A 13777-nucleotide genomic window follows, 5' to 3' on the forward strand; every position below is an offset into this window, starting at 1 on the left:
GAAAGAAAGAAAACGGAAGGCTTTTATCAAGACAATGAAGCCATCTTGTGGACATGTGACATGTTCCGGCCCTAATACAGCTGACCGGAAACAGCGAACAGAGCCACCTTGCGGTCACTCCTACACCTACTCTTACTCCTACTCCCACCCACAGCAAGGTGATCGACCAAGAGTCCAGTTGCCTGTCTGGTTTGTCCTGGTGGTGGTTACACAGGATCACTGAGATACAGAGAGAGAGAGAGAGAGAGAGAGAGAGAGAGAGAGAGAGAGAGAGATTCAGATTCAGATTATTTATTCATTAATAGGCCTAGGCCCCTTATGAAGGGGTAAGTGACAATTATAAGTAATAACAAACAAAATGAAAATATATAACCAACCATAATAAGTACACATATTACATTAACGCTGCAATGAAGTACAGCATCTTAAGATGTCACGATATCCCGAAATTTAAATGCCTGGTGTAAAAACAGTGCCAGATTCCATATATCAGCATGTCTCGTGGATGACAATAATAAACTCAGTTTGAATAAACATGGCTGTCGATAGAGAGAGAGAGAGAGAGAGAGAGAGAGAGAGAGAGAGTGCTGTGTACATAGACAATTGAAGGGATATTTAGAACATGATAACTTTAGAAGTAGTCATAGCAGAAGACGTCATGTAAGGTCAGAAAGATGGCGTAAAGAATAGCAATACGTCACCTGTTATAAGCGTAGTCTGTGATCAAGCTGCCGGCTGGCAGCGAAAATTCAGATTTTATTATTATTATTATTATTATTATTATTATTATTATTATTATTTTGTTAAACAAAATAGGTGTTGGTTTTAAACTTTGTTTTCTGTATATATATATATGTGTGTGTGTGTGTGTGTGTGTGTGTGTGTGTGTGTGTGTGTGTGTGTGTGTGTGTGTGTGTGTGTGTGTGTGTGTGTGTGTGTGTGTGTATTCACATATCATTAGAGTGAAAACAAATATTTTCACAATCTCTCTCATTCTCGCTCACTCTCAAAACCTCTTTCGCAGACAAAGATTTCTTAGGCTCAACCAGGCTTTGAATTGTATGAAGCAGGGGAGACGAGCGTGTTTATTCTATAACACTGACATTTATTTACAGAGTTGCCTTCCGTGGATTGCAAGCTTGCAGTAAAAATGTGTGAATTGTGTTGTTTTGGGGTCGATTTTTGTTTGTTTGTTTTTTGTGGTTTTTTTGTTTGTTTGTTTGCTTTTTTCTTTTCTTTACGACAGTGGGTAAAAGCACAAGCAAAAACAAAACAGTATTTCCAAAGAGAGTAAAAACCTATAAAACGGCTACATCAGTAGAAAGAAAGCTCACACACTTTAATGCGCCAAGCTAGAACAAAATCTCAGGTGAAATCTGGCCTAAACACACACACACACACACACACACACACACACACACACAACACACAAAAACAAAAAAAAAAAAAAAAAACGAACGAAAACAAGAAACAAAACACATCTGTACAAATCTGCTTTCATGAATGTCGAGGTGTTTGGCATGTGATGGTGGTGGTGGTGGTGGTGGTGGTGGTGTGTGTGTGTGTGTGTGTGTGTGTGTGTGTGTGTGTGTGTGTGGACACGCGCTCGCCTGCGTGTGTTCGTCAGTGTGCGTTTGTCCGCGCGCGCGCGCGCGCGCGTGTGTGTGTGTGTGTGTGTGTGTGTTTGCGGTAATCAACATGCTTGCTATAATAAACAATCATTCGCATCGTCTGCTGTCGCCTTCACGACCCAGTCAAAAATAATCTGTTCGCGCACAACAAAGGCAATCACGTCAGAATGAGACTTGCAACACTGAACGATTTGTGTATGCGGAGAACAACGGTACCTCAGTTCCACCTTCGCGGGAGGTCATTCTTTTTTTTTTTTGTATTGTCTACAACAGCTGTGGAAAATATGCTACCGAAACATATTAAGGCATCTCGTATCTCCGGCACATCACCAACGTTCACGTTCGCCAGACCATTACTCAACATACACTTGGGCACACGACGACCCTCTGACCAAACCGTTTGGATACAAGTTAACCCTTTGCTTGATTAGGGTACGAACAAAATGTGAAGTTTATCTATCTATCTATCTATTATAATTCATCTCTCTCTCTCTCTCTCTCTCTCTCTCTCTCTCTCTCTCTCTCTCTCTCTCTCTATATATATATATATATATATATATATATATATCTGTCTGGCTGTCTATCTATCTTCTTGATTAGGGTACACACAAAATTTTAAGTTAATCTGTCTATCTATCTATATATGCCTGTCCTTTATGTCTCTCTCTCTATGTAGATAGATAGAGAGATAGACAGATAGACAGATAGACAGATAGACAGACAGACAGACAGACAGAAAGACAGAATAAATGTCATGAATTATGTGTTCCATGGTGGTCAACATGTGCATTTTCGGACCAAAACAAAAACAACAAAAGCAAAAAAAACACGTGAAAATATAAAGCTGACAGAACAAGACAGACACAAGTACATCGCACAATGTACTCACTGTGGACGTCTCCTGTTGGTCTGATATCCCCCTGCCATGTATGGAAATCCCTCCACTACTGCCATATATGGAATTCCCTCCACCACCGCTGCCATATATAGGTCACTCCACACCTGCCATATATGGAAATCCTCCACCGCTGTATTCCCTCCATTGCTGCCAAATATGGAAGTCACTCCACCACTCCCATATATGGAAGTCCCTCCACCACTGCTATGTACGGGTCACTCCACACCTGCCATGTATGGAAATCCCTCCACACCTGCCATATATGGAGTCCCTCCACCGCAGACGTTTGTCCCTCCATTGTTGCCATATATGGAAGTCCCTCCACTGCCATGTACGGGTAACTCCACACCTGCCATGTATGGAAATCCCTCCACCATTGCCATATATGGAAGTCACTCCACTGCTGCCGTCCCTCCACCACTGCCTTATATGGAAGTCACACCAATGCTGCCATATATGGAAGTCCCTCCACCACTGCTATGTACGGGTCACTCCACACCTGCCATATATGGAGTCCCTCCACACCTGCCATATATGGAGTCCCTCCACCACTGCCATGTATGGAAGTCCTTCCACTGATGCCATATATGGAAGTCAATCCACTGCTGCCAGTTTCGCGTCTGTCAAAGTTTCCTCAGTCTCTGTCTCTCCTTCTGTACTCCTTGGGGAACCTTTGGTTCTGACGCTGAGGACACATCGTAATCCACAAAGTATCAGTGTTGGCAAGAAACTCCGAGGCGAAGGTTCCTGCAGAAAGATCCATGCCTTCGCTTTCCTTATCCACACCCACTTGATTTTGTTTTCATACAGGTACCAGAGAATTTGTATTCGTGTGTGTGTGTGTGTGTGTGTGTGTGTGTGTGTGTGTGTGTACAGCTTTACCAGCAGACACAATGGTCACTTAAATACGGCCCCTGAACAACAAATCGGGTTGACGACACTTCACATCAAAGTTCAGTCTGTTGCTTTAGCCATGGCATGAATTCTGGATAATATCCACGAAAACATCTTCCTCACTTTTCCTCTGTGTGACTCGCGGAGTGAACGTTGCACGCCTTGTTGGTGAGCACTTCTCAGTGTAAAGAATTGTGGGAAGGGAAGGAACTGCCAACATAACTTTCTGCGGTGTCAAAAGACAGAATTATTTCCCTTCGACTGATATCTGCGCAGAAAACCGTCGAACCCCATACGAAAAATCGTTACATCTGACACGCTGTCAGCATGATCTGAAGTACACACACACACGCACACACACACATACACACACACACACACACACACATACACACACACACACTGACACACACACACACACCGACACACACACACACACACACACACACACACACGCACACAAACACACACACACATACACACACACACACACACACACACACACACACACACACACACACACACACACATTGCGTTATATTGCTTTACAAATCTAGGCCCAACGCTCAGTTGATTGACATCAGTTTACAGTTGGGCCAACAGCAAAGTGAGATCTGAATGATCAATGGTTTATCCATTACAATGGGAAGTCATTTACTGCTGAGTGTTTCGTGAAGGACTGTGACTCTCAAACTGACAGGCAAGATTGTTAGTGCTGCAGCCTTGGGGGGCTAATTGGACTTTGGGAACCACTCCAACGCTGACTGTCCTAAATAAAACCCCTCTTGGCCCAGAGAGTGGGAATACATCTTGGGCAAGACACTCTCCATAATCATCAGAATCTAGCCTAGATTATTGGGACAGCAGTTGCCTCCTCTACTGTTCTGATGGCCATAGTCAGACACGAATCTCATTCGATTGTCACAAGAGAGATCGTAAGAAATTTAGGTGCTCGAAAAGTGTCACCACTGCACAACGCCATTCATATCTTTTAAAATTTTCTTTTCTGTCTGCGAGCGATTTAATTTTTGTTTATTCTATCGAAACTTTTTTTTCAATTTTTTTTTTTGTGTGTGTGTCTGTGTTATTTTTACTTTATTTATTTATTTCATTTTATTTTATTGTTATTTATTTTTATTTAATTTATTTAATTTATTATTTTATTTATTTATTTATTTATTTTTAAATCACTTTTATTTTATTTTATTTTATTTCATTATATTTTTTGTTGTTGTTATTTCTGTTTTATTTATTTTATTTTATTTTATTTATTTTTTATTGTTATTTATTTTATTTATTTATTTATTTATCTATGTTTTTATTTTTCATTTTTTTTTTCAAGGCCTGACTGAGCGCGTTGGGTTACGCTGCTGGTCAGGCATCTGCTTGGCAGATGTGGTGTAGCGTATATGGATTTGACCGAACGCAAGTGACACCTCCTTGAGCTACTGACACTGATACTGATACTGATACTGAAACTTTAGTTTTTCCCACCAGTGACTTGGTCCTTTTCATGCTTGGACTCCGAAGCGGGTTGTACTTATGTAGATCAGTGTCTTTCCATTCTAGGGCTAGCACGTCGTTTTTAGTGAGACGTATGGTATTAGTTGACGTGGAGAAACTATGTGGATTGCGTGTGTGTGTATGTGTGTGTGTGGGTGTCGGGGGTGTCGGGGGAGGAGGGGGGGAGGCGGGGGGATGGGGTGTATGTAGAGGGTGGGGTGGTGGTGATGGGGTGTGTGTGGGTGGTGGGATGTATGTGTGTGTGGGGATAGGGTGTATGGGGGGGGGATGGGATCTGTGGGGGTTGTGTGCGGATGGGGTGTGTGTGGGTGGTGGTGATGCATGTGTGTGTGGGGATGGGGGCGGGGGGTGGGGGGGGTAGGGTCTGTGGGGGTTGTGTGGGGATGGGGTATGTGGGGTGGTGGGGATGGGGGTGTTTGTGAGGGTTGGGATGTATGTGGGGTGTGTGTGTGTGTGTGGAGATGGGATGGGGTGTGTGTGTGTGGGGGGGGGGGGGGGGGGTTGGGATGTATGTGGGGTGTGTGTGCAGATTGGATGGGGTGTGTGTGGGGGTTGGGATATATGTGGGGGGTGGATGTGGAGATGGGATGGGGTGTGTGTGTGGGGTGTGTGTGTGTGTGGGATCAATCAAATCTCGGTCATTGTTCCCCCCACCCCCCACCCCCGCCCACACACACAAACACACACAAATACCTCCGCCCAATGTGTTCAGATGCATGATGCAAGTCCATGGAGCACGTGGCTTCTTTATTTCCTTCTGTTTTATATCCTCTTTATTTATGTCTTTTTCTTCTTCTTTTTTTTTAATTTAAACTCCGTGGAACACGTCTTTTTTCCTGTTGGTGGTGGTGGTGGTGTGTGTGTGTGTGTGTGTGTGTGTGTGTGTGTGTGTGTGTGTGTGTGTGTGTGTGTATTTATATCTAGCACCTTTCCCAACATGTTTCCTTTCTACTCATTTTTCTTACTTCATCAAATTTTGTCATTGCACGTGCAGATCCTTGTGAGGCCAACTGAGTTCATTAAGTACGGTAAGGGAGGGGTGGATGAGGTGTGGGATGTGGGTGGGGTGTGTGTGGGGAGGGGTCGGGATGGAGTGTGTGTTGGGTTGGGGTGTGTGTGCGGGGTGGGGATAAGGTGTGTGTGGGGATGGGGCGTGGGTGGGAGGTGGGTGGGAGTGGGGAGTGTGTGTGTGGGGGGGGGGGTGGGGCGGGGGGGGGGGTAGGATGGGGTATGTGGGGGGTATGGGGTGTATGTAGAGGGTGGGGTGGTGTTGATGGGGTGTGTGCGGGTGGTGGGATGTATGTGTGTGGGGGGATGGGGGACAGGGTCTGTTGGGGTTGTGTGGGGATGGGGTGTGGGATCAATCAAATCTCGGTCATTGTCCCCCCCCCCCCCTTCATTAGAATAAAAAAAAAAAGAAAGAAAGAAAAGAAAATGAAACCAAGATAGAAAATACACCAAACACACATCTGGCCTGCACACAGACTTCCCATACACCCTTTCCTGCACGCGCACGCACGTGCACGCATTCACATAATCAAAACACACACACACACACACACACACACACACACACACATTCACACGCACACACACACGCACGCACACACAAACACACACACACACACATTCACACGCACGCACACACAAACACACACACACACTTTTCCACGTCTTCTTTTTTTTCATTTATTTTCTCAAATACTATTCTCACAGTACACACACACACACACACACACACACACACACACACACACACACACAGAAAGAACAAACACTCCTCCTCCCATTTTCTGCGAGAGACGTCACTTCCGCCACGGACGGAATGCACAAGAATCCGTGACGTCAGCAACCCATCAGCGAAAGCCAGCAGCCGACAGAAAGCTGTTTACAGCAATCGCGTCATACTTTTCTCAACAAAAATGAGACTTGGAATGTTTAGGCTCTTACACACACACACACACACACACACACACACACACACACACACACACACACACACACACACACACTAGCACACCATATTTCGTAAATTACGAACAACAACAATAACAACAACTACGGTGATAACAACGAAATGAAAAAAAACAACAACAAACATAAAAGAAAATAATAAATGAATATATGAAGCCACCTAGCCGCTACGCCTACGGCCCCTTACGCCCCCCCCCCCCCCCCACCACCCCCGCCCCCCCCACCCCCCTCCCCCCTACCCAATACCAACCTCACGCTACATCTCCTCTGTTCTCCCTCTCACCCCTCAAAGAAAACAGTACGAGTACAAAAAACAAAACAAAAAACAAACCAAAAAAAAACCCAAAAAAAACAAAAAAAAAAAAACACCCACCAGCCTAATGACCACAACAAAACATCAAAAACAGAACAATCTTTAGAGAGAAAAAAAGGAAAAAATATATATACAATATACAAACATCCCCAACCACTATCACCCCCTATACCTCTTTGAAAAGTAAAACAAAAAAAAGCAAACAAAAAAAAAAAAAAAACAAACCCTGAACAACTCTATACCCATTACTTTCCAACAGCGGAACCCCCACCCCCACCCTGTTGCGCATGCTGGCCGCCGCCGTGGAGGGCCAGCTCCCGCACAATGGACGCCTCCCACCGGGCGGGGTCTACTGCGGACTGGGCCCTCTCCACCACCTGGCCGACGCGGTTGACCAGGAAGGTCTCCCAGTTCCAGGCCACGTCACTGCTCTTGATGGGCGTGTACATCAGTGTGTCCGGACGGAAGGTGGTGGTCGTCGGAGGACAGTATTTCTGTTCAGGGGTTGGGGGTGGGGGTGGGGGTGGGTGGGTGGGGGGGGGGGGGTTGTTGATACAATAAATAGATGATTTTTTTTTTTTTTTTTTTTTTTTTTGAAGGTCAATGGAAACATCAACTAAACTAATTTACTTTTTTTACTAACTAAAGTTAGCTGACAAAACTCACAAACTGTCCATTTATCTAACTAACTAAACGAATGAATATGCAAATAAATAGATGAATAAACAAATAGATTGATGAATAAAAAAAAATAATGATAAAAAGATAGATGAATAAATAAACAAATGAATAGATATGAAACAAATCAATGAATAAATGAATAAGTGACTAAATAGATGACGAAATAAATAAATAAATAAATAAATTCCTCAGTAAAACACACTCATACCATGTCTATCTCTCACTCACTCCCCAACCCACACACTGCTGTCTTCAACCTTAAGGTAGGAGGGGTGGGGGGTAGGGGGGGGGGGAGGGAGGGGGCAGAGAACTCGCATTTGTTTTCTCTCCCGCTCTCTTCCAATCCACTTATCTCCCTTCCTAGCTGACTCTCCCCCACCTCCATACCCCCACCGCTACACACCACCACCACCACCACTACCTTCCCAGATCGGTTCCGTTCAGTTCAGTTACGCAGTGGAGTGACAGCCTAGAGGTAACGCGTCCGCCTAGGAAGCGAGACAACCTGAGCGCGCTGGTTCGAATCACGGCTCAGCCGCCGATATTTTTCCCCCTCCACTAGACCTTGAGTGGTGGTCTGGACGTTAGTCATTCGGATGAGATGATAAACCGAGGTCCCGTGTTGCAGCAGCATGCACTTAGCGCACGTAAAAGAACCCACGGCAACAAAAGGCTTGTTCCTGGCAAAATTATGTAGAAACATACATAGATGAAAAAAAAAGAAGTTATTAAGATGAAATAAAACAAAATTTAAAAAAAATTGAAATATATGAATAGGTAAATAGATTAAATGAATTCGCCCCCCCCCCCCCAAAAAAAAAAATAAAAAAAAATAAATAAAATAAATAAATAAAAAATAAAAAAGGGCAAAATTAATATAATTGAAAAGATAACATGAAATAGAACAACAACAAAAAAAAAAAAAAAAATTAAAATTTTTTTAAAAAAAAGGTAAATAGATAACACAAAATCACTATTCAAATCCCCCCACCCCCCACCCCCACACACACACCTCCCTAAACCGTACCATACCTTGAGGTAAGTGTAAAGGGGGACTTCGGAGGCGCCGTTGACTTCAATCTTGGCGAACATCTGGAAGTTGGGAACGAAGCCTCCTCCGGGCCGGACGTACTTCACGGCGTTCAGGATCTCCTGCTCTGAACCTGGCTCTTGCTGAGGACGAGGGGAGACAGTCCATGGGTTCATACGCAAGATAAGCAAACACGATGATTGTATTGTATTGTATTGCATTGTATTGTATTGCATTGCATTGTATTGTATTGCATTGCATTGTATTGTATTGCATTGCATTGTATTGCATTGTATTGCATTGTATTGCTTTGTATTGTATTGCATTGTATTGCATTGTACTGTATTTCTCTTCTTATCACAACATATTTCTCTGTGTGAAATTCGGGCTACTCTCTTCCCAGGGAGAGCGCGTCGCTATGCTACAGCGCCACCCCTCCTGCGTGCAGTTTTATTTGTTTTTCCTATCGAAGTAGGTTCTTCTACAGAATTTTGCCAGGAACAACACTTTTGTTGCCGTGGGTTCCTTTACGTGCGCTAAGTGCATGCTGTACACAGGACCTCAGTTTATCGTCTCATCCGAATGACTAGCGTCCAGACAACCACTCAAGGTCTAGTGGAGGGGGAGAAAATATCGGAAGCTGACCCGTGATTCGAACCAGCGCGCTCAGATTGTCTCGCTTCCTAGGCGGACGCGTGACCTCTAGGCCATCACTCCATATACAGGAGTCTTCATGTTGACTCAGACAGATGGACCTTGTCTGTCAAGTTAAATCAGAAAGCATTCGTTAAGATTTTCAGTGAATGATGATTAGGTGGGTCTACAATTGTTCGTGTGTACCTATGAATAATGAACGGAATTTTGAAACACTTGATTTTGTGTCTTTTCCGATAAACAATTTTGGTAGATATCCTTTTCTTGCCTGTTCAAAAGTTGGACCATCAAACAGGTCATGGACTACTTCTGTCACGACTACAGAATGTCACGCCGCTTAGAATATCCTGTACCACCTTTACAGAGTATCACGCTTGGAATATTCTAGACTTCTTCTGCCAAGACTGAAGTCTATCGTACTTAGAATATTCTGGGCTGAAAACCACCACACCCTGGACTACTTCTGTCACGACGGAAGACTATCACACTTATATTATTATCCATGGACCACGACGAAGTATTGTCACACATAGAAAATCCTAGACCACGACTGAAGACTGTCACACGTATAATATCCTGCACTTTTGAATCTCGTCTCAAATCTCACCTTTTCCCTCAGCAATAAGTTCAATTGTGGCAGGTCCACTTCCTTTGCGCTAGCTGTGCTTGACTATGTGTGCCTACATATGTATGTGTACATAACTACATGCATGTATATGAATGTGTATTGTGTGTGCGTGTGCGTGTGTCTATGTAAGTTTGTGCCTGCCTATGTGTGCGTATGTTTTAGAGTAGCTGTTAGATACACATGTATGTTAAAATGTATGTATGCAGCGTGTGTGTGTGTGTGTGTGTGTGTGTGTGTGTGTGTGTGTGTGTGTGTGTGTGTGTGTGTGTGTGTGTGTGTGTAGTCACATTTTGGTGTGTGTATGTAACATAGATATGATGTTTTATGTTAACAAAAGCGTTTTTGTAAAGCACCTAGAACAGATTTCTGGATAGTGTGCTATATAAGTATCCATTATTATTATTATTATTATTATTATTATTATTAAGATTATCATACTACTGAAGAATTGTTAGATTCCTCGTGGACTTACATATAAGAACTGGTTACAGGGGAAACCCAAGACAGCGAATCCCTGGTCCCCATACATGGCATTGAGTGCATTCATGCCATGGTAATGGGGAACGAAACCTCAGTAAGTGGCCACGTTCACAATCAGGACCACCTGCAACAGCAATGGCAACAAACATCGCTTTAACAACAACAACAACAACAACAACACATCGTTGTAACAATAACAACGACAAAAAACCCCAGTGCTTTACTGTAACAGCATCAGCAACAAAAATAACTTATACATCAATTTCACAACAACAATATATCGTTGTAACAATAACAACGACAAAAAACAAACAAACAAACAAACAAACAAAACCAGTGCTTTACTGTAACAGCATCAGTAGCAACAATAATAACAATACATCAATTTCAAAACAACATCAACAACAATATATCGTTGTAACAATAACAACGACAGAAAAAAATACCCACAGTGTTTTATCGTAACAGCAGCAGCAACAACAATATATATAAAAAAAACAACAACAAAAAACACACACAAAAACAACAAAACAGTGCTTTACTTTAACAGCATCAGCAGCAACAATAACAATATATCAATTTTAAAACATCAACAACAATATATCGTTGTAACAATAACAATGACAAAAAAAGTGATTTACTGTAACAGCATTAGCAACAACAATAACAATATATCAATTTCACAGCAACAACAACAGCAACAACAACAACAACAATATCTCGTAACAATAACAACGACAAAAACCCCCAGTGTTTTACTGTGACAACATCAGCAACGACAATAACAATGCATCGATTTCACAACAACAACAGCAAAAACACTATATCGTTGTAACAATAACAACGACAAAAAAAAACACACAAACAAAAACAAACCAGTGCTTTACTGTAACAGCATCATCAATAACAATAACAATACATCAATTTCACAACAACAACAACAACAACAACAACAACAACAATATCTCGTAACAGTAACAACGACAAAACGAAAAAAACAAGCAACAACAACAACAAAAAACAGTGCTTTACTGTATCAGCAACAACAATAACAACACATCAATTTCACAACAACAACAACAACAATATATCATTGTGACAATAACAACGACAAAAAACAAACAAACAAACAAAAACAAACAAACAAAAAACACAACAAACAAACAAACAAACAGTGCTTTACTGTAACAGCATCAGCAACAACAATAACAATACATCAATTTCAAAACAACAACAACAATATATCGTTGTAACAACAACAACGGCAACAAAACAACAATGCTTTATTTTTACAACAGCAACAAGAACAATAGCAACGCATCACTATCACAACAACAACAATATATCGTTGTAACAACAACAACGGCAACAAAAAGCATTGCTTTTTTTTTCCATGAGCAACAAGAACAATAACAACGCATCACTATCACAACAACAACAATATATCGTTGTAACAACAACAACGACAACAAAACAGCAATACTTTATTGTTACAACAGCAACAACAACAATAACAACGCATCACTATCACAACAACAGCAATATATCGTTGTAACAACAACAAAGACAACAAAACAGCAATACTTTATTTTTACAACAGCAACAAGAACAACAGCAACACATCACTCTCACAACAACAACAATATATCGTTGTAACAATAACAATGGCAACAAAACAGCAATACTTTATTGTTACAACAGCAACAACAACAATAACAATGCATCATTGTTGCAACAACAACAATATATCGTTGTAACAATAACAACGACAACAAAACAGCAATACTTTATTGTTACAACAGCAACAACAACAATAACAATGCATCATCACTGTTGCAACAACAACAACAACAATACATCGTTGTAACAACAACGACAGCAACAAACAAACAATAGCAGTGCTTCACTGTAACAACCGCAACAAAAACAACAATATATCACTGTAACAATAACACCAACAATACATCATTGTTACTGACGACAGTATCAAAACAGCGCTTCACTGCAGCAGTAGCAACACTAACAACAACAACAAGAGAGGCAAGGCCTTCAAGACTCACTTGTGATACACTTAAAAAAAAAAAAAAATCTAATCGTTAAAATGTGTTCTGTATTTTTTATTATAAAGCTTCATGTTAAAAAAAAAAAGAAAAAAAAAGAGAGAAAAAAGTCCTAACCAAATTCGAATTAAGTCCCCTAGCATTAATTTCAGAGTACTTTCCCTTTGTTACTATCTGCACCAAAACGTTTGCAAAATAAATAAAACTTCCATGCTTAGCAAAAGAAGTTCCTGTTTGAACAAAAAATGATAATAATGACTGCTCTTGTTGTTGGGTCAGATCAAAGTGCCAAGTTTAGATAATACAAAAAATATGAATATAACAGTAAATGCAGTTTGCATATAATTAGGCTTTTTTTTCTTCTTTTTTTTGTGCCCATCCCAGAGGTGCAATATTATTTTAAACAAGATGACTGGAAAGAGCTGAATTTTTCCTATTTTTATGCCAAATTTGGTGTCAACTGACAAAGTAGTTGCAGAGAAAATGTCAATGTTAAAATTTACCACGGACACACAGACATACACACACACACACACACACACACACACACACACACACACAAACCTCCGAACACCGGGTTAAAACATAGACTCACTTTGTTTACACAAGTGAGTCAAAAATACATGATTGTACCACCACCACCACCAAAAAAAAAAAACAGCAGCAGCATCCGAATGTAGAATCAATAACAATAATGAATAATTACATGTCTGTAGCTACAACACCACCACCAACACCAACGGCAATACACGACTGTAGTAGTAGTAGTAGGCCTCCTTCGGTCATGGCTGACCATGGATAGAGTATACCCGACCTAATGTCTAATTGGGCTGTCTGCTTGGACAAAAGCAGCGTCGCCTGTGACTGTTGAGACCGATGCAAGAGAGGTCGCAGCGATCACATGTGTAAGCTGATGCTGGTCTGTCAGCTGCCGTCCCTTTTCTGCGAGCTCGCTTTTCTGCTGCAGCAGCTGACAGTTTGTCCTCACCAGTCCTAGCTGATTTCTTGTA

General features: G+C 41.7%; 1 protein-coding gene across 1 annotated transcript in view; it reads right to left on the bottom strand.

The window, feature by feature from the left end:
* Positions 1-7451: 7451 nt before the first annotated feature.
* The window catches only part of LOC143292126 (glutathione peroxidase-like), a 10751-nt gene continuing 4425 nt past the window's right edge, over positions 7452-13777 (bottom strand). Inside the window, exons 3-5 of the mRNA XM_076602315.1 lie at positions 10700-10831; positions 8948-9088; positions 7452-7728 (exon numbers count right to left, since the gene is read on the bottom strand). Of these exons, the coding sequence (XP_076458430.1) occupies positions 7480-7728; positions 8948-9088; positions 10700-10831 (522 nt within the window). The 3' untranslated portion in view covers positions 7452-7479. The remainder of the gene's footprint in view (positions 7729-8947; positions 9089-10699; positions 10832-13777) is intronic.

This window comes from Babylonia areolata, chromosome 18, assembly GCF_041734735.1.
Source record: "Babylonia areolata isolate BAREFJ2019XMU chromosome 18, ASM4173473v1, whole genome shotgun sequence".
Lineage (NCBI taxonomy): Eukaryota > Metazoa > Mollusca > Gastropoda > Neogastropoda > Buccinidae > Babylonia > Babylonia areolata.